The sequence below is a fragment of the Vanderwaltozyma polyspora genome, genomic scaffold, assembly GCF_000150035.1.
Source record: "Vanderwaltozyma polyspora DSM 70294 KpolScaffold1002 genomic scaffold, whole genome shotgun sequence".
Lineage (NCBI taxonomy): Eukaryota > Fungi > Ascomycota > Saccharomycetes > Saccharomycetales > Saccharomycetaceae > Vanderwaltozyma > Vanderwaltozyma polyspora.
The window spans coordinates 94,638-115,170 of NW_001834693.1; the positions used below are offsets into that span (position 1 = coordinate 94,638).

The 20,533-nt window shown below is 31.9% G+C and overlaps 7 protein-coding genes and 1 further gene across 7 annotated transcripts, besides 2 other annotated features; 4 read left to right on the forward strand and 4 right to left on the reverse strand.

The window, feature by feature from the left end:
* Nucleotides 1-150: 150 nt before the first annotated feature.
* Nucleotides 151-702: a sequence feature (similar to hypothetical protein; correction of possible frameshift sequencing error~similar to Saccharomyces cerevisiae MMT1 (YMR177W) and MMT2 (YPL224C)).
* On the reverse strand, nucleotides 151-1,616 carry Kpol_1002p31 (the record flags this gene model as incomplete).
* Nucleotides 705-1,616: a sequence feature (similar to hypothetical protein; correction of possible frameshift sequencing error~similar to Saccharomyces cerevisiae MMT1 (YMR177W) and MMT2 (YPL224C)).
* A 1,333-nt stretch (nucleotides 1,617-2,949) lies between these two features.
* On the reverse strand, nucleotides 2,950-5,223 carry HOT1 (Hot1p; the record flags this gene model as incomplete). The annotated part of the gene is made up of 1 exon (XM_001647193.1): nucleotides 2,950-5,223. One exon carries the CDS (start codon nucleotides 5,221-5,223, stop codon nucleotides 2,950-2,952), a length of 2,274 nt encoding a protein of 757 aa, XP_001647243.1.
* A 730-nt stretch (nucleotides 5,224-5,953) lies between these two features.
* FMP40 (Fmp40p) lies at nucleotides 5,954-7,987 on the forward strand (the record flags this gene model as incomplete). The annotated part of the gene is made up of 1 exon (XM_001647194.1): nucleotides 5,954-7,987. The coding sequence occupies one exon, from the start codon at nucleotides 5,954-5,956 to the stop codon at nucleotides 7,985-7,987; it is 2,034 nt and encodes a 677-aa protein (XP_001647244.1).
* Nucleotides 7,988-9,685: 1,698 nt separating this feature from the next.
* On the forward strand, nucleotides 9,686-11,854 carry FLC1 (flavin adenine dinucleotide transporter; the record flags this gene model as incomplete). The annotated part of the gene is made up of 1 exon (XM_001647195.1): nucleotides 9,686-11,854. One exon carries the CDS (start codon nucleotides 9,686-9,688, stop codon nucleotides 11,852-11,854), a length of 2,169 nt encoding a protein of 722 aa, XP_001647245.1.
* A 188-nt stretch (nucleotides 11,855-12,042) lies between these two features.
* On the reverse strand, nucleotides 12,043-13,404 carry Kpol_1002p35 (uncharacterized protein; the record flags this gene model as incomplete). The annotated part of the gene is made up of 1 exon (XM_001647196.1): nucleotides 12,043-13,404. One exon carries the CDS (start codon nucleotides 13,402-13,404, stop codon nucleotides 12,043-12,045), a length of 1,362 nt encoding a protein of 453 aa, XP_001647246.1.
* Nucleotides 13,405-15,372: 1,968 nt separating this feature from the next.
* On the forward strand, nucleotides 15,373-17,592 carry SEC27 (coatomer subunit beta'; the record flags this gene model as incomplete). The annotated part of the gene is made up of 1 exon (XM_001647197.1): nucleotides 15,373-17,592. One exon carries the CDS (start codon nucleotides 15,373-15,375, stop codon nucleotides 17,590-17,592), a length of 2,220 nt encoding a protein of 739 aa, XP_001647247.1.
* Nucleotides 17,593-17,879: 287 nt separating this feature from the next.
* On the reverse strand, nucleotides 17,880-18,833 carry MRM2 (21S rRNA (uridine2791-2'-O) methyltransferase; the record flags this gene model as incomplete). The annotated part of the gene is made up of 1 exon (XM_001647198.1): nucleotides 17,880-18,833. One exon carries the CDS (start codon nucleotides 18,831-18,833, stop codon nucleotides 17,880-17,882), a length of 954 nt encoding a protein of 317 aa, XP_001647248.1.
* Nucleotides 18,834-19,765: 932 nt separating this feature from the next.
* Nucleotides 19,766-20,419, forward strand: Kpol_1002p38 (60S ribosomal protein uL1; the record flags this gene model as incomplete). The annotated part of the gene is made up of 1 exon (XM_001647199.1): nucleotides 19,766-20,419. One exon carries the CDS (start codon nucleotides 19,766-19,768, stop codon nucleotides 20,417-20,419), a length of 654 nt encoding a protein of 217 aa, XP_001647249.1.
* Between the last annotated feature and the right edge of the window lie 114 nt (nucleotides 20,420-20,533).

The window sequence follows — 20,533 nt, forward strand, 5'->3', positions numbered from 1 at the left end:
GTTCCTCACTCAAATGCATAATAAGATCTTTGAATAAACCAGGAAAAATCTAACTGAATGGTGAAAACACAAATGGTAATGAAAGATATTACCGGATTGTGTAGCGACACAACATTAAATCGTTTGTACAATTTCAATCAATCCCAACCTTTAGGGTGAACTATTACCACTAATATATTCAATGTTTATATTCTTTAAATTTGGAACCTTGTGGTATAGAGCTTTCCTCAAATTCTTACTGACATTTTCCAATTCTTTTGCTGTCAAAATATTACTCCACTTGAGAGAAGGAATTTGAAGTTGTGTAGATGCTAATAAATTAGGTCCTGATGCCATCACTGTTATATGTTTTACTTTATATAACACTTCCCCGGTATCAGAATCCTTAAATTTAGATAGTGTATCTTTAAGTGTGTTCGAAATTTCAATAAATTTGTCGTTATCCTTTGGAAGTGCATTATCAAGCAATTCTTTCGTGGATTCAAACATCCCTTCTGCCCCAGCTTTGATAATCATTCCAGACACCAACAAACCTCCTACCGCATCCAACATCTGGATATTAAGGAAGTAACCTGAAGTTATTGTAGCTAAAGCGACCAAAGATGTCAAAGAATCAACACGATGATGCCAAGCATTGGCCATTAACACGTTTGAATTGGTTTGAAGTGCTACCTTTTTAGTTGCACGAAATACCCACTCTTTTATTGCAATTGATCCAGCCGCAATCCAGGCAGCATTAATATTAGTGACATCTTGTGGTAGCCATGAACATGAACATGATGATGCACTTCGCCAGAAAGACTGGAAAAACTTTGCAGAATAGTAGTAGGAATTATAGGTCCCAATATACTACACAACGAAGTCCATGCAATTGAAACACCTGCTGTAAATAAAATTGTAGACACCGCCAGTGACCCCACTGTTTCTACTTTACCGTAACCATAAGGATACTCAGAAACTGGTTTATTTGCAGCTAGACCTACCGAAAAAAGAGTCAAAATATCAGAAACCATATCACAAAGGGAATGAGCTGCATCTGCCAATAATGCCTGAGAGTGGAATGCTATTCCACCAATAAATTTACCTATAGCTATCACTACATTGGTACCCAGACCTGCCCAAGTTACTCTCACGCCAGGATTATTTCTAAATTCCTTAGTACTTAATATCAAAAATGGATTAGTTTCATGCAAATGACTATGGTTATGACTATGGCTATGACTATGAGTATGACTGTGGACATTTTCTATTTGATGTGTATGGGAATGCTTATTTTCAATTTGTGAAGATTCATTCTTTTTTAGTTCAGTTGGTAAGATGTCATTATTTAAAACTTTTATCGTTCCCTCAAGTATAGGATTACAAAATTTCTGAAAATGTTCAGTATTTGATAAATTTCTTGGCATTGTTGTACCTAAACTTATTTTCATAGTGTGGAAATTTGAATTCCTAGTGGAAGGCACCCTTGCATTAAACGGCCCTTTCTTATTGATGGTGCTATGTAATCGTTCATTTCTGAAAATTTGCCTAAACTGTGGGAAATGGTTACTATTATAAATACCTTGCAAAGGTTTTGCCCTTGTCAAGATAATTGCCTTTTCATTAAAATTTATCATTATTTATAACAAATGTCCATAATAACCTAATATTCCAAAGCTTATATTTATGGATATAATTAATTACTGCTAATGTTCATATACATTTACATCACTTTATCTAAAAAGGAACCATCAAGAGCAACATATATAATGGATATCAATATATTTCAACCCAAGGACCTTTATATAAAATATAAATGTATATATACGAAGGAGTATAAACCTTTTAAATGGAATATGGCTGATTTGTGTCTTTAGTTTTCCACAAACTGACAACCTACGTTATTCATAACTTAGACAAACCTTAAACCCACTGGACAACAATAAAATAATAATACAATAATAATAACAATAACAAACTAAACAAGAATTTAATAACAAAATACAAATAAACACCTTAGACTGTCATCCTCTTAAATCTGTCTATACACTGCTTATAAGCTAAGCTCATCGCGCAATTGAACTATTATACCTATAATAGGGAAAGCCAATTTCTGGAATCAACTACTATGCACTAACTCATTAACCAAATGAGTAACTGAAGTTCCAAAAGATTACTATTGTGATACTGAGAGTCGAAGGTTTATATTTAAACCGAATAATTTACTATTTCAAAGAACAAGCAATTGATAATTACCAAAATTACCAAAATTACCAATAAATTACTAATTTTAACTAGTCCCTTTTCGATGATTTCGAAAAACAGTTGAACGTTATATGTAGTTATACGAATAGATTTGTTAATAGCAACAATTAAATGTATTCCCTGGAGTTTTTAGACATGTAAGTAAAGTACGATAGATATTTTCTTAACTAATTAGTTGTTTTACTTTTATTGGTGCTTCCTTCTTCTACATCTATTGGGTTATTTATGTATGGTATATTGTGTATATTAGAGAATATTGAATGCAACAAATCTAATGGTGATGAAGGAGCCACAAGGAAGGAGGGGATGGGGGAGTTTTTGTAAAATATATAGCAACTTTGCATGATATTAACTCATTAGCTGATTTGTATTCTATTATTATACATATATATCTAATTTCTGTATGCATGTGTGTTGATTTCTTGTCGAACGTGAGCATTTTATGCGGGTTTGTAGAATTATATACGATTACCAAACAAATGAATAGTAAATAATAAACATATAAACAAAAACAACGCCAAATATAAAGAAAATAATTTATAAGACGCGTAAACAATTAGTATTAAAAACAATATTTGTTTTTATTATTGTTAATTTTATAATCTATAAGTCTATAATTCTATCTATAATTTATTTTACATCTATCTCTAAGAATATTACAAAACAAAATGGAACATTTGTTATAACTCTATCAAACTTGTTATATTATGTTCCTGAAAGACTTTGTTGTAACCAACCTATCGTTCTACGTTTCAGGTTTCCCTTCTCATCACGATATAGTCTTCTATCTTCTAAAATTCGTATCATTTCATCAGCAGTATTTCCCTTCTCGATACCTTTTAGAATGAATTTATACAATCTTTTCCTTCTTGCAAAAGTTTTACGATTTTTATCGACCCTCCATTTATTACCGTATTTTTCTTCTAGCTGTTTCACAGATGGACAACCTTCTTTACCATGGACATATTCTTCCCAAATAGTTCTAACACTACTTGGTGCTTTCAATAACGTATAATTCAAGGCCTCAGAAGACTCCTCGACGGAATCGTTATGTTCTGCTTCAGTATGTGATTTTTGATCTTTATCTGCCTTTTCACCTTTTGAAACAGATCTTGTCATCGATAACCCAATTGATTTCAATGTCTTGTCAGTATTAGTTGTATTTTCAATTGTTGTTGACGACTTCTTTTTTGGATCGACCTCAGTTTTCCTGGCGCGGTCATTTTCGAAGTCGTTATCGTTTTCGTTCTCATTATCATTATCATCGTCATCATCTTCTTGATACCCATCATCATCGTCATCATCATGATTTTCAATAATCAGCTCATTATTCGATTCTGATCCAGATGATGGCTTTTGTTTCTTACTCACTTTTCTATTCAAAGCTGTTTCCAGCGGATTAAAAGAAGCTGCTACTGGTAGTAATGGTGTTGGCACCCTTGAAGTCGGATGGCTGTTTGGATGCTCGAACATATGACCATTAGAACCCTTGATAAGAGGAGTGATTCCAGTGTTCTCCAAAGTTAAATTTGGCAAACTAACTGTACTGAAACTGTTCAATGATGAAATATCAGGATATGAATTTGTGATTGAATTGTTGTCTACTTTATTATCTACAACATTAGTATTCGAATGGTTTTGACGACTGGCTTTAGGAACTATAGTTAAGAAATCATTTTGATTAACTACTTTCTTTCTTCTCTTAATACCATTCGGATTTAAAGTAAATGTCGACCTTCCAGGGACATTTATTTGTCCTTTGAACCCTGATTGTCCAACACTTGATAGATCAGGTGTACTGAATTGCTTCGTTAATGAGCTCCTATTAACAGGTTTTTTATGTATCGCTCCTACTGCATGAGATGAAGAAGAGGTCGAGTTGTTCTTACTCTTCATTTTTCGTAAGTATGCACTGCTAACATTTGTTATCGAATTCAACAGATCCATCGCAAATATATCATGGTCGTTATTTGGAGTCTGGGTATTTAACTCAACTAAATGTTTTTGGAATAAGTTCATTCTTTCCGTAACATTTTCAAAATAACTATTATTAGTTTGTTTTAAATCCGTTATTGTAGTATTCTGATGTTCAATAATTCCACATAACTTTTCTAACATTTCCTCCATGGCAATCATTCTTGCACTTAACTCATCCATTCTTTGAAACATTTTTACCGTCACAGTAGTTCTATCATTGGAAGTGGGAGGAAGGATATTAGTGTTTGTCATAGAACTAAATGACCGTATATCTTTGTATAATTGAGGTTTCGAAGTAGAGTTATTTGGTAACTTGTTACTCTTTAACATTGTATCTGAAACACTGAATTTAATACCATTTTTCCCCAATTCATTCATATTACTGTAAATATTTTCATTAGAACTAGAATTATAAGAATATCCAGATGTATTTGTGATTGTTGGAACCACTGGCGTAGTTGTTGTGTCGGTAATAGATGGTGCAAGCGTTAAAAGATGAGGTAACGATTCATTTGGGCCATTCTGGATTTCACTAGAGTTCATCAAACCGTTCAATTGAATTGCTACAGGCTCTGGTACTTTAATAGACTGATTTGGTTCTGCGATTATTTTCACTGAGTCAGTTTTTTCAAATTGATCGTTTTCTTTCACAACAGAAGTATTGACTGTAGTATTATTAAAACTTGTATCATTAGATCCAGTATTGCTTACTTCAGCATTAGCCAAAATTTCATTAGAACCAGTTCCACTTTTTGTTGTTGTCACAACAAATTCAGATAATGCAATATTTTTGTCCTTGGCATTATCCTTAATACAAGTTTCATCGACCATGGTTTCAACTTTCCCATTACCTACATTTGGTTTTACACTTTCATCATTAGTCATCGAAGAGTTGTGTAATTGTTCTGCTTGCAAAGCAAGACTTAAATCAATCCCCAGATTATGAGACCTTGGATTCTCATTAGCCTCAGAAAAATTAGTTATTGAAATGTCACCACCCATATCAAATTAACTTAAAATTTTATTAAAACTCCTAATGTAATGAATATAGCATGAGATGAATAGTAATTAATTTTATTCACCATTTAACAACTCTTTGCTCAGATAAATTCAAGCTTTCAAAATTACTTTCACTACTCTAATAATTATTATAATTATGTATTTTTAACTTCAAAAAAAATTCTATACACTTCTAAACTTAATATATAATCAAAAAGTATGATTTAACACTCATATATAGAAACTATCGTTAAAACATGAGGCTGTTCCTATTCTTCTTCTTCTTCTTCTTCGAATTCGAATTTCGAAATCGATGTGGTTGAACTTTCTTTTGATATAATTTTTCAAAAGGAAAACCTCCAGAAGTTTCCGGACAAAGCCTTCGAATATCAAAAAAAAATTCTGATTATGAATATAATTTAAAGGTTTCTGGCTAGAACAATCAATGATGGGTTCAATTAAAATAGTTTTGAATCTATTTAAAAGTTTAGAAGCTATTCTTGTTATAATAATTATGGATCAAGATTAATTAGACTGGTGGAAGTTAATTTTTGAGCTTTTATTTGGTAATTTTAAGTAATGACGACAAAGAAATAAAATATATTGTCTTCGAAAGTGACGAGAAACGTTTAAGGGACATTATTTTTATTTTGAATAAATCATTTAGGAGGGATTTGATAAGTATATCATTATCGTTATCACCATTGTACTTATTCATTTATTTAGGTTTGATATGAGTGAGAGTAGATCTATTCTTCAAGTTTTGAAGGAAGGTGGTAATTCTAGATTAATCAAGAAGCTGACTCCGGATCATCTGATCCCTTCAATTTCTTCAGCTATAAGTGCTTATGAAGGGAATCAAGATGTTTCAAATCTAGATAAAGATTCTAATTTCCATACTCCAAGATTGATCGCTAAGGGTAGTCACTTTGCTTATACTGCACCAGAAAAGAGACCATTTTATAAACCCTTAATTGTATCTGACAATGCAGTACAGGATATGGGACTGAAAGTTGATGATGAATTTTATAAAATATTCGATGGTGAACAAGTTTACTATACTGATAAAGTGTTTCCGTACAGTCTGGCATATGCAGGATTTCAATTTGGGAATTTTGCCGGACAACTGGGTGATGGAAGAGTAGTTAATTTATTTGACTTAAGAGATAGAAATAATAAATGGCAAACATTTCAGTTAAAGGGAAGTGGATTAACTCCTTTTTCGAGGTTTGCTGATGGCAAAGCAGTTTTAAGGTCTAGTATAAGAGAATTTATAATCAGCGAGGCATTACATGGCATAGGTATACCGTCAACAAGAGCAATCCAACTTACGTCTCTACCTAAAACAAGAGCGAGAAGAGCAGAATTCGAGCCATGTGCAGTGGTATGTAGGTTTTCACCATGTTGGATAAGGTTAGGTAATTTCGATCTTTTCAGATGGAGACCTGATTTGAAAGGTTTGGTTTCTCTAACTGATTTCTGTATTGATAGCATCTTTGACAATGGCAGCAATTTTCCAAAAGAATTGGATATCAACATGTTTGACAAGAATTATTTTCCAGATAGTAGAAGTGGAGAAGTTAAAATTCCTTTCAATAAAGATGAAGAGTTGCATAAAACAAAATTAGAAGGATGTACAAAATATGATTTGTTCTTTAGACATGTCGTTAATCTAAACGCAGAATGTGTAGCATATTGGCAATCATATGGATTTGTAAATGGTGTTCTTAATACCGATAATACTTCAATTATGGGATTGTCTATGGATTATGGTCCATTCAGTTTTCTTGATAAGTTTCAACCAGATTTCACGCCAAATCACGATGATTCGACCAATAGATATAGTTTTAAAAACCAACCAAGTATAATATGGTGGAACTTAGTACAGTTTGCACAATCTTTGTCTCCTTTGATTGGAGCTAGTGAGAAACATCTAGAGTTTGTCATGAATATGAACTATAACGATATGGATCGGGAACTAGAAATGGAACTTGTCAATCGTGCTAATAAGTTAATCGAGCTAGCTTATAATGAGTATAGATTTAGATTTACCACTAAATATGCTGGTATCATGAGTAAGCGTCTAGGAATTGATCTATCAATACCCAAATCGTTCTATGAAATGAAAGATATAGAAAGAGCTTCAGAAGTGACAAAAGAATTTTGTGACACAATTCTGGAACCATTATTAAATATTCTGCAATCTACTCAAATCGATTATAATAATTTTTTTGTTAACTTACAAAATTATGAAGGTGAATATTTTATTGATAAACCAAATGACAATTTTGAAGGGTTGGATGAAAATTATGTGCAGTTATTTTTTGATGAGAATCAATTTGATGTCTTAAAGAACCTTTCTAATGATAATAAAACCACAAGAGATAGTATTTGGGAGGAAAAATTACCCCAGGTTTTTGAACAATTAAAAGAGTGGACCATTTCTTATACTAAAATTATACCTAAATATAAGGAAAAATTACGTATTTCCTCACAAGTTAACCCATTGTTTACCCCAAGAAACTGGATTTTTGATGAGGTAATTGATGATTTTATGATGAACCAACGTAACCTCTTGAATCAAGAAAAAGTTATATTAGATACCTCATTATTAAAGAAATTATACCTCATGAGCTCAAATCCTTACGATTCGTCGAAGTGGGATAGTTCACTAAAAAATGAGAAAGAGAATGAGTGGTCAAACTTGAGACATGTACCACCAGAAGAAAAGGAAAAGTTTATGAGGCAAGGTACTTGCTCAAGTTAAATGGTAATAATATATTAGATTTTCTTTTTTGAAAATGGTACTTGATCAAATATGGTACCCCTAATGGTAAAGTGTCACCAGAAGTGACTGGCATACAGCAAATAATCCAGCCATAAGCTTCATTAAAAAATAAGGTTGGTAAACGAATTGACACTGGCGGGATTAGCTGCTAGTCAATTAATTATAAATATATAAATATGAATAATATTCTAAATACATTGTTAATGATGTTTTTTTAAAATGTTTTCTTCTACTTGTGATTATTATTAATGAAAGAAAATAATATATATGCAAACGTATAGAGGTTTATTTATTTGTTATAAAATAAAAGATAGAAAAATCGAACACCGCAATAATGGCTCTTGAAGCAAGTAGTGAATACCATGACCATGATTCAAATAACCTATTTGATGATAACAATTTATACAATATGAATTCGCAATGGCAAACTATTGATGGTTCCTTATTATACAACCCTAATGAACGAGGTGATGACAGTTATACATATAAGCGTAGTTGGAAATCATTTAGTACTGTACCTCCTATCAATAATTGCATAAAATGTTCTCTAAAGAATTCATTACACCATTGTTATAAAGTTGAACCTTCTGACATGTGTTGTGGGAAACCATCCAAAAGGAATGAACCAAGAGTCAATACACATTGGTTTTCGATGCAAAATAAGGACAAAGCAAACTCTAAAAAAGGTGCTTTCATAAGGAAGAGATTTAATACGAGTAAGAAAAAACCTAAAGAAAAACATAATACATTAGATAATGATAATGATGAAACAAAGCCAAGGAGCATAGAAAGTTTGATAAATTTATCTGAAATACAATTTAAATCCCTAAAAGTGAACGATCCCTCAGAGGAACAGCGTCGTTTTTAATATCATCTCATTGATGACAACTATATATCATGATATATATATATATGAATTAATGAATATAAATATTATAATCCAGTTTTGTCCTTTGGTTCATAAATCATTGTCTACTTGAATAAGGTATCTATATACAAACTTCGATCTATTTTTCTTATAAAGTTGACGTTATACAATAATTCATGCAACTTCAATGAAAAGATGAGGACTAATGTCAGTATAACCTTCAAAATAATTTAGGTGAGAAGAATATTAAAATATTCTTTCAAAATTTTATATTCATATATTTTTAGCATTACTGTGTCTTTCACCCTATAAAATTGATTTTGTAGCGAACTCTTAATATATATCATCCATCACCATACATGCTTTCGGGACCAAATTGTTATAAGCATACAAAATATAATTGAATAGGAAGTTAAATACAGCGATTATATTTAATTTTGCTTAAACTAAATTAGTCACTTGTTGTTTAATTCAGTTTATAATGAGAAGGCTTTATACATCTAAAATTTAAAAGGTTTTTGGTTGTGACATTTGCTCTGGAGCAAAAGCCTATAAAAGATAGAAAATTTGGGCATCGAAAAGATGCGATGAGAGCAATAAATAATTATAGCATAATATCCAATCTAAATATCTTTGGAGGATCATTTTGTTATATTGTTCGATTAATTAAATTTTAAGGATGTCACTCTAGAGAGGCAACAGGTCTAAATATTGAATAATTATGGCATATAAGTATATATACATCCACCTTTGATTAATCAAAACACAAGACAAACTATGAAATTAGTTAAATGTGATTTTACTAACTTATGATTTATAAAACAATTGTGCATTTTAAATATATATACATACAAGATCTCCTTTGTTTCCTTCAAAAGAAAGCTTTCATTACTGACACTTATAAAGGTAAACAAGTTGAAAGGATGAAGATAAGGAGAATAGTTGCTTATAGTCTAGCAACCTTGGATAAACTTTCAAGTTCAAATAAAAGGTTGATATCTACTTCGTTAGTACCATGTATGGAAAATTCTCTGATTACAGCGAACAGTTTTGATGTTTCATTCAATGGTAACGATAATTCTCTACACTATAATGTTGACTTGGTTAACAACATTGAAGGATATATACATGCAAATATTGAAATATATGCGTATGGTTTTAAAGTTGCGGAAGAAAAATTAGACTTCTGTGAAATGAAACTAAAGCAACTATGCCCAATCTATCAAGGAAACCCTAGGATTGAGGCCGTTCAATATTTACCAAGCAATTACACTTCGAGAATACCAAATATAGCCTATTTTGTACCTGATATTGATGCATATGCAGTAGTTAAATTACAGAATACAGATAACACTGACGTTGCATGTGTTAAACTATTTTTTTCAAATGGTAAAAGTGTCACACATCTAGCCATTCAATGGCTCACTGCAATTATCACAGGCATTGGGATATTTCTAACAGTGTATTTATTTTTGTTTAGTAATTTAAATACATATTCAAGTGTTTTGGCAATTATATTATCAATTGTCCAATACTTTCAAACTGTGCTGTTGGTTAGTATGCAATCTGTGAATCGAGTTCCTCCCATTGCGACAGCATGGACAGAAAATTTTATCTGGTCTCTAGGACTTATACCAGTCCCATGCATTCAAAAAATAATGAGATGGTATATAGAGGCTACAGGAGGTGATCCAACTTTAAATTTGACGGCCACTAAATCGTCAGTGTTAACCCAGAGAGGATTAGAGTTTTTAAACAAGTTAGAAAGACGTTTAAATAACAAGATCTATGAAAGTGAAAATACTCTTCTATTTAGAGGTGTTCAAAGAGTTGCATATAAAGTTGGAATAGAAAACACATCTATTGCGGCAACTGGTTTCTTATCATTTTTAGGTTTTGGAATTATTATTGGGATATTTGTTTGCTTTTGTAAGCTAATATCAATATTCTTATTAAAAGGAAAGAAATTGAAGCCTATCCGTTTTCAAAGTATTCAAAATAATTTTAATGATTTGTTTAAGGGAACAATCTTATTTTATCTAACAATAGGGTTTATCCCAGTTACGATATTAGTATTTTGGGAGTTTATGCATCTGGATTCTCCTGCGTTATTAACAATTGCAATCTTATTATTCCTTCTTATGATAGGATCCATATCAATTTCTTCATTCAGATATATAAGAAATGGCAGAATGTCTAAAGAATTTTTTAGACACCCTGGCTATATAATATACGGTAACCAACATATACTGACAAGGTTTGGTAGCTTGTATTGCAAATTCAAAATCAAATATTATTGGTGGGGACCAATAATGTTTGCTATTCTGTTAATTAAGACAATAATAGTCGCTTTTCTTCAAAAATTTGGTAAAGTTCAAGCGATGCTTCTTTTCATTACTGATCTACTCTATTTCGTTGTTCTTATTAAATGGAGGCCTTATTTAAATATGTTGAACAACGTTGTTAATCTAATAATATATGGGGTAATCACGTTCAATTCTCTGTCCTTTGTATTCTTCTCGGAGTTATTTGGCAACACGTATTCTGTGTCAGCAATATTTGGATGGATATTCTTTATTTTAAATTCGGCGCTCACCTTCTTTCTAATGGTAACGATTCTAGGGATCCTAATCGTATTAATGATTCCTAAAGCATCAAAAATTATTTTCCAAGATTCAATGGATAACAGAAGTTCATATAAATCATTTGGTGATGAGGAAGTGGACGATTCCTTTAATAAGGAAGGACTCAAGAAAGAAGGAAAAATAGAAACAACAGCAGAATTATATCCGGTTCAAAGCTATGGAGTAAATGACAGCAACAGTTTAAATATTGATATAGAAATATCACACATTGACTTTGATATTAGTAGCAACACCGTAAGTATTTCAACAGATGGTCACTCTAGTAATTTCCTAGAACTTCCTGCTATTCCAAGAAGATCACGTCGGCAGCTCTGGCCACTTCATCGTTCCTAAAAGAAGTTAATAAAGTTGGAAAAATAGGAATCTTAATCAAGTTACGTAATGATAAGTTTTTATAGTTACTAATCTAGTATAAATTATCAATTAAAGAAAAAGTTTAATAATTAATTCAAAAAAAAAGTAAGGCAATTTAATTCAATTAATGTAGTTAAATTTTATTGAATACTAATTATTTAAATACTTTAAGGATCAACTAACAAATAATCAAAGTGTTCCGTTGACAATGTTAAATTTTTCCATTTCTGTTCAACTGGTTTAAGTTCATTTCTATATTTTGAAATTATCGTAATGTATTTCTCTATAATAGATAGATTCTTCCAAAGTTCAATTTCAACTCTATTAACGAACTTTTTAATAAAAGCTTGAGCTTCTTTCTTTTCATCTTTAAATTCAACGTTTGTTAAAGTTATTGGAACGAAAAAGCTTTTAATTGTACGATTCGTAAAATTTATAAGTTCTAAAAATTTTGTGATTGTTTCTTTTGTAAGATACGATAACAGACGCTCATCTCTTGGATCAATGTTGTAATCTTCTTGAACATCAATTTCATTATACCAAGAGGCTTCAGAATTTTCTTGATTTTTCCCACTTTGTAGCATGTCTGACACTTGTTCTCTAAACGGTTTGTGCCAAGTATTAGTGAGGTATTTACTACCTTTAATATTAGACAACTTAAAATTCAATGCACCATTTGGAGAATTTGGTGTTAAAATATATGGAATATATTTAGTAAATTGTAAATAAGGGCTTCTGCCAAGTTTTGTTTTAACAAATTTGGTTTGAATTTCAACCCAATTTTTTCCATAATCATCTGATATAATAGGGAGTAATGGAAGAGAATTAGAGTTATCACAATCAACAAATCCTAATGAATTTAGTGGTACTAAGTTGTTGTTCATATTATCTAAAATCTCCATTTTAGTATCTTCTTCTAAATCACAATAAAACAGCCCACCAATCCAACTTCCTGGGAAAAATAAAGAATATTTCCTATTAGTATATTTGTTTCTTCTTGCCAATTTAAAGCAATGGAAATTTTTTAAATCTTCTGAAGCAATATCCTTCAAATGTGTTTTCATATATATTTTATCAAGTGGTTCATTTTTTTTCTTTTGCCAGATTTTTCTCTTTGGCTTATGAGCCGCTTCAAATGCATGAGGTATATAAACACAAATCGGAGAATCCCATTCAATATCTTCATATAATGGCTGATCATATACCCATTGAGCTTTGCCATGATCACAATATGTCACTCTAAATATTTTATCAAACCTCAATCGAAACAGATTCAAAGTGAACACTCTTTGCAATTTGAAACCTGAATACGGTTTGTTACCCAAATCTTTAAATAAATAGGGTAAATCAAATCCTGTAATAGTTTCAAATAGAGCTTCATAGTCAGGTTCATTATCTTGATATTTCATAGTACACACTTTATCTTGATTTTCAAAGATCGGTTTTATAAAGTTATCTTTGAGGGACCATCCCCAACAAAGTATCGAATTCAAAGAGATATTAAAAATTATTATCCATTCCACTCTCATAATATGTATATATCCAAATCTCTTATACAGAGTTAGGCATTACAACTTCATAGGTACACATAAAGGTATTCATATATGGATATGTTTATATATATATATGCAGAGATTCATATCCATTTCAAAATGTCAAGAAATATTGCTATATCAATAGAAAATTTCTTCCTCCTGCATGGGAATAATCTAAGAGTAATCAAAACAGCAATTCGCTCAGTGACAAGAAAATAGGAACTTTGGATCAATTAAAAGTTTTACAAACGTGTCTGTAAATGTAAGAATTTAATCAATTTTTAGACTTCATTTACCTTCAACAACACAAATGTACAAGATCGATTAAAAATGAAATCCAAAATACACAAACTAACAAATCTTAAACAATTATTAAAAACCCCAATGTCTATATAATCCAGTGTTATAATGTATAAGTATTCAACAAGAAGTTATGAAAACCTATTTTAGCTACACCAGTGTTTCATAAGTCTACCAGTTTGTTGTTACCGTTGTTGTTGTTGTTGGAGGGGGGAAGGTGTTCGAAGTACAAACAAATTCTACAAAAACAAATTGTCTCATATCTTATATAATAAGGTTTAATATCAGAAGTTGAACTTGATTATCTTTATGACCAAACTTGCAAAATCGTCGCTGTCACTTGAGGAATATGTGTCGCCAGCATCAAACAAAAAACATATTTATTACCCAAATAGGTATCATTACTTAATATCGTATACAGATGTTAGGGCAATTGCCAAATCTGTGCATATGTTGCCTAAAATAGAAATTATACGTATTAGAGCTTCCGTTATTAATGATGATATTCATTTCTGTAAGTTACCCCGACTTTGGTTTTTTTTTTTTGGCCAAAATTTACAAATTTCGAAATTTGTTACGTAGTTAATTATGAGATAATGAAACTATGAATATAATAATAAATCGAAATAAAAGTGAACTAATATAAAGAAGGTTTACGAATCATTGGATATTTGATCAAGACTATATGGTCAATCTTTAGATCAAGGATCACTAGAGATGAAATTGGATATAAAAGTATGTTATAAGATCTTTGGATCTTTTTTTGTTTGGAGGAAGAATCAGATTGAAATAGGCTGCAACTTTTTGTTTTAGGTATACAAGGGCTGTAAGACGAAAAATGTTGAAAATGGTAAGTTAAAGGGCAATGCAGAGTGAATTGCTTTGATTTTAGGCAATTGGTCTTAGAAGTATGGGATAAGTTCTTTTCAATTGCCTGTTCATTCACTTTTTTTTCTTTACACAGCTGTTCTTATCTCGTTGACTACACGTCTGCCCCTCATACATAATTGAAGCCTTTAATGCTGATTTTATTTTCCAAGTTACAAATATTGAACTTTTTTACTAACAAGTTATATTAAATACTATACCAATTATTGATTTTCATTAACGGTTTCTTTGTTATCTACCCTTTTTACCCACGTAATATTTTTTATTATATTATTGATTTTTTTTTCTAGGTATGAAGAGGTGCCAAAGAATACGTTGAAGATTAATGTTAATGGATTTTATTTTATATTTTAATTCCTACAGAAAACATTTAGTAACAGATCCGATAGAGTCAAAGGCATTGACTTCCATCCAACGGAACCATGGGTCCTAACCACCCTATATTCCGGTCGTGTAGAAATTTGGAATTATGAAACTCAAACTGAAGTTAGATCGATTCAAGTAACTGAAACTCCAGTTAGATCTGGTAAGTTCATTGCAAGAAAGAATTGGATCGTTGTAGGGAGTGATGATTTTAGAATTAGAGTATTCAATTATAATACTGGTGAAAAAGTCGTTGATTTTGAGGCTCATCCTGATTATATTCGTTCTTTAGCTATACATCCTACTAAACCTTATGTTTTATCTGGTAGTGATGATCTAACCGTAAAATTATGGAATTGGGAAAAAGACTGGGCATTGGAACAAACTTTTGAAGGCCATGAACATTTTGTTATGTGTGTTGCATTCAACCCCAAAGACCCTTCCACTTTTGCATCCGCTTGTCTAGATCGTACCGTCAAAGTCTGGTCTTTAGGGCAACCAACTCCAAACTTTACTTTAACCACTGGCCAAGAGAAAGGTGTGAACTACGTCGATTACTATCCTTTACCAGATAAGCCATATTTAATCACCTCCTCTGATGATTTAACAGTCAAAATCTGGGATTATCAAACTAAATCATGTGTTGCTACTTTAGAAGGACATATGTCTAATGTCTCATTCGCTGTCTTCCATCCAACTTTACCAATTATCATATCTGGTTCTGAAGATGGTACTTTGAAATTATGGAATTCATCCACTTATAAGGTAGAAAAGACTCTAAATTTGGGTCTAGAAAGAAGTTGGTGTATTGCTACTCACCCAACTGGTAAGAAGAACTACATTGCATCTGGGTTTGACAGTGGTTTCACTGTTTTATCTTTGGGTAATGATGTCCCAACTTTGTCCCTAGATCCTGTCGGTAAATTAGTCTGGTCAGGTGGTAAGAATGCAACTGCCTCTGATATCTTCACTGCTGTTATTAGAGGTAATGAAGAAGTAGAAGAAGGTGAACCACTTGCATTACAAACTAAAGAATTAGGCTCTGTAGATGTATTCCCACAGACCTTAGCACATTCACCAAACGGTAGATTTGTTACTGTCGTCGGAGATGGTGAATACGTTATCTACACAGCCTTAGCATGGAGAAACAAATCTTTCGGTAAGTGCCATGATTTTGTATGGGGTCCTGACTCTAACAGTTATGCATTAATCGATGAAAATGGTCAAGTTAAATATTATAAGAACTTCAAAGAGGTAACATCATGGTCTATCCCATTAGGTTACAATATTGATAAGTTATTCGCTGGTGCTTTGTTAGGTATTAAATCTGATGGATTCACCTATTTCTTTGATTGGGAATCTGGTGCTTTGGTCAGAAGAATCGATGTTAATGCTCGTGATGTTATCTGGTCCGATAATGGTGAATTGGTCATGATTATCAACTCAAATGACAACGCCGATGAAGAGGCAAGTGCATACTCATTATTATTCAACAAGGAAGTATACGACGAAGCATCTGCTCAAGGTAATGTAAACGAAGAAGATGGTGTTGAAGATGCATTTGAGGTTTTACATGAACTAAATGAATCGGTCACATCTGGTAAATGGGTTGGTGATGTTTTTATTTATACTTCTGCTACTAATAGACTAAACTACTTTGTCGGTGGTAAAAGTTATAACTTGGCACATTACTCCAAGGAAATGTATCTGTTGGGATATTTGGCTCGTGATAACAAGGTTTATTTAGCTGATAGAGAAATCCATGTCTATGCCCATGTTGTATCGCTAGAGGTCCTAGAATTCCAAACATTAACATTAAGAGGTGAATTAGAAGCCGCTATAGAGACAATCTTACCTAATATTGAAGATAAAGACACTTTATCCAAAATTTCTAGATTTTTGGAAGGCCAAGAATATTATGAAGAAGCTTTAAAGATTTCTCCGGATGAAGATCAAAAATTTGAACTGGCCTTGAAGGTTGGTCAATTGTCATTAGCCTACAAACTTCTGGATGGAACTGAAAATGAATTACAATGGAGATCATTAGGTGATGCATCTTTGCAAAACTTTAACTTCAAGCTAGCTATCGAAGCTTATGGCAAGGCACAAGATTTAGAGTCATTATTCTTATTACATTCCTCCTTCAACAATACTGATGGTTTAATAGCGTTAGGTAAAGATGCCGAAGATATTGGAAAGGACAATTTAGCTTTTAACGCCTACTGGTTAGCTGGTGCAGTTGATAAGGCTAGAGATTTATTGGCAAAGACAGGAAGATTCTCTGAAGCTGCTATATTTGCTTCTACTTATGGTAATAGTACTGCTGATATAAATAATATTGTAGAACTATGGAAGGAAAACTTGACTTTGGAAGGTAAAACTAATGTAGCTGAAAGAATCTGTTCATACGAATCTGGCAGTAATACTGCTTCTTTAATCGATCTGGATAGTAACACTGACAAAGCAGATGCTCCAAAGGTAGCTACCAAAGATGAAAAACCGCAAGACATTCCAAAAAAGGAATCAAAAAAGAAGGATGAACCAAAGAAAGAGGAGCCAAAGAAGGATGAACCAAAGAAAGAATCAGTGGTAGTAGAAGAAGAAAGTGTTGCCGCTGATAAGAAAGAATAGATGGATTATTATTATGTCCGAAGAAGATCTTAAGGTGGAACCTATTCTGGACTATTTGGGTTTTTATCAACTCCACAAGAATAAGTAAAAAATTTATTAAATTATGGAATAGAATTTTTATATAAGAATTAATCTTAATGCAAAGAATAAAATCAGTTTGAGTAATATTTCATATTTACATGTATATTTAAAATAAAAAATTTCTTTAATCACAATTTGCCATTGAATGTTATTTAAGTAAGGTATATATATTTACAGAAACAGGAGACAGTAATGTTTAGTGTTAATCAGGTGGTGAAGACATCTAATTTGTCAACAGTTTCACGTTTATTTAAGCCAATAAAATAGAATTCTTTTGACTCAGATCTTGATGATTTCGGTTTGAACCTATATGCTTTATGAAATACTTTTTTCAACCTTTTTTCGAATAGGTTTTCTTCTTTACCGGAGTACAGTTTACATACAAAGGAACCTTTTGGCTTAACTAAATCAATTGCTGTCACTAATGCAGCGTCGCACAGATCGATAGACTGAGCATGATCTTTCACCGCCAAACCTGAAGTATTAGCCATCCTGTAATTAGGAATATTAGTAATGTTATTCTGATGTGTATTAAAAACTTGCCAAGGTACATACATATCGCTAACCACAATATCTATAGGGTATTTTGAAATTGAAAAATTTACAGGCTTATCATTGTCTGTCATCAAAGTTTGTGAATCCTCTTTGAAATTTGAATCCAATTCATTTTCCAAATAATCTTGGAAATAACCATAATCCTTATGCAAATTATCTTCCCTATTTAATTGGAAGGATTCATTGAAGAATAGTCTAATTAAATCATGAGTTCTTTTAGAAAGGATATTGGCTTGAATTGAACTTACACCAGTTGGAGGATCACAAGGCAAGATATCTACACCCAATATCAATGAATCATCAGAAGTAGATTTTCTAATTACTTGGGACCAAGCACCTGGTGCAAAACCAAGATCTAAAACATTCAATTTTTTATGTTTATCAAATAATTTAAATCTGTTATTAATTTCAATTAATTTGAAGGCTGCACGAGACCTTAGATTCTGATCTTTTGCCTCTTGGGTATATGGATCAGACCATTGTCTCTGTAACCATCTACTTTTTGAATTAGAATTATACCTTAATTGAATTAAACGGAACCAATTTTTATTCACAGGGATTCTACAAAACTTTGAATTAAGACTTTTATACAACCATGCCTGCATGATATCAATATGTTCATGGAATTTCTTGTCAATCCATAAACATAAACCTAACTGAAAAGGTTTCTATTAATCTTTATATCTACATAGATAAAGTAGATAGTTAAATATAAGGTTGATAGACTTTTTTTCAATTCGATGGCTAAATTTCAATTTGATGTAATTGATGTAATTACTTAAAAGGTACACGATTTCCAAATACAAAGATATATTACCATAACAGGAAATACAAATTTCAAGTGACTGGCCACCCATACATCTTCATCTGAAGCATAGATAAAGACCTTTTTTTTTTACTTCCGTCGGAGAAAGTTTCAAAATGTTTTATTTTTCACTTTTTTTCAATTTTCGATTTTTTGTTTTATTTTCGTAGATTTCTGAGAAACAGCGCAGAACAAAACGCCAAATCGTGTGCAGAAGCACAAATAAATAGATGACGCGACGCACAAAAATTGAAAACTTTTGGAAATTTCAGCAGAAATGAAAAATTTCATCTATACACTGAGCAATGGCATAGGCAAACTACTAGAGATCATCTATTGGATTGATGAGATGAATATTCATAAGCTTATACACACATAGCTTCAGAGAATAGTAGTGCTAACTACGCTTTCTTAATTGAATCAATGAATGGATGGATGCAATTGGAATTGGAAATATATTGTTTAAGCTATCATTAACTGTTTGATTGCAATGAATGTAACTTCGGTATTACTACTCTCTTGATGCTTTTATTGTTTGAGATAACTTTTTTGCAATGTCGATTTAAAGTTTTAAAACCTTTTTATTTAGTAACAGAGTTTTTCATTTATTGTTTCTTGTAGTATTCCTGTTCACTCTTTTGTTTCATATATAAAGACTCCATCGATATTTATAGTCGCAAGCCTAACGGACCACCAATTCTTTTGGAAGACAATAAATAAAAATCATCAAAGATGTCTAAGATCACTACTTCTCACGTTAGAGAAAATGTTCAAGAATTGTTGAAGTACTCCAACGAAACCAAGAAGAGAAACTTCTTGGAAACCGTTGAATTACAAGTTGGTTTGAAGAACTATGACCCTCAAAGAGACAAGCGTTTCTCTGGTTCTTTGAAATTGCCAGTCTGTCCAAGACCAAACATGTCCATCTGTATCTTCGGTGATGCTTTCGATGTTGACAGAGCTAAGTCTTGTGGTGTTGATGCCATGTCTGTTGAAGATTTGAAGAAATTGAACAAGAACAAGAAATTGATCAAGAAATTGTCCAAGAAGTACAATGCTTTCATTGCTTCCGAAGTCTTGATTAAGCAAGTTCCAAGATTATTGGGTCCTCAATTATCCAAGGCTGGTAAGTTCCCAACCCCAGTTTCCCACAACGATGACTTGTACGGTAAGGTCACTGATGTCAGATCCACCATCAAGTTTCAATTGAAGAAGGTCTTATGTTTGGCTGTTGCCGTCGGTAACGTCGAAATGGACGAAGACACTTTGGTTAACCAAATCTTGATGTCTGTCAACTTCTTGGTTTCTTTGTTGAAGAAGAACTGGCAAAATGTTGGTTCCTTGGTCATCAAATCTTCCATGGGTCCAGCTTTCAGATTATACTAAGCATTTTGAAAAATTTCAAATAAAAAAATGAAAGGGATTTATCTATATTATATAATATATCTAAATAAATTTTAGTTTTTTTTCTTTAATAATAAATGTTGCACTGTATAATTC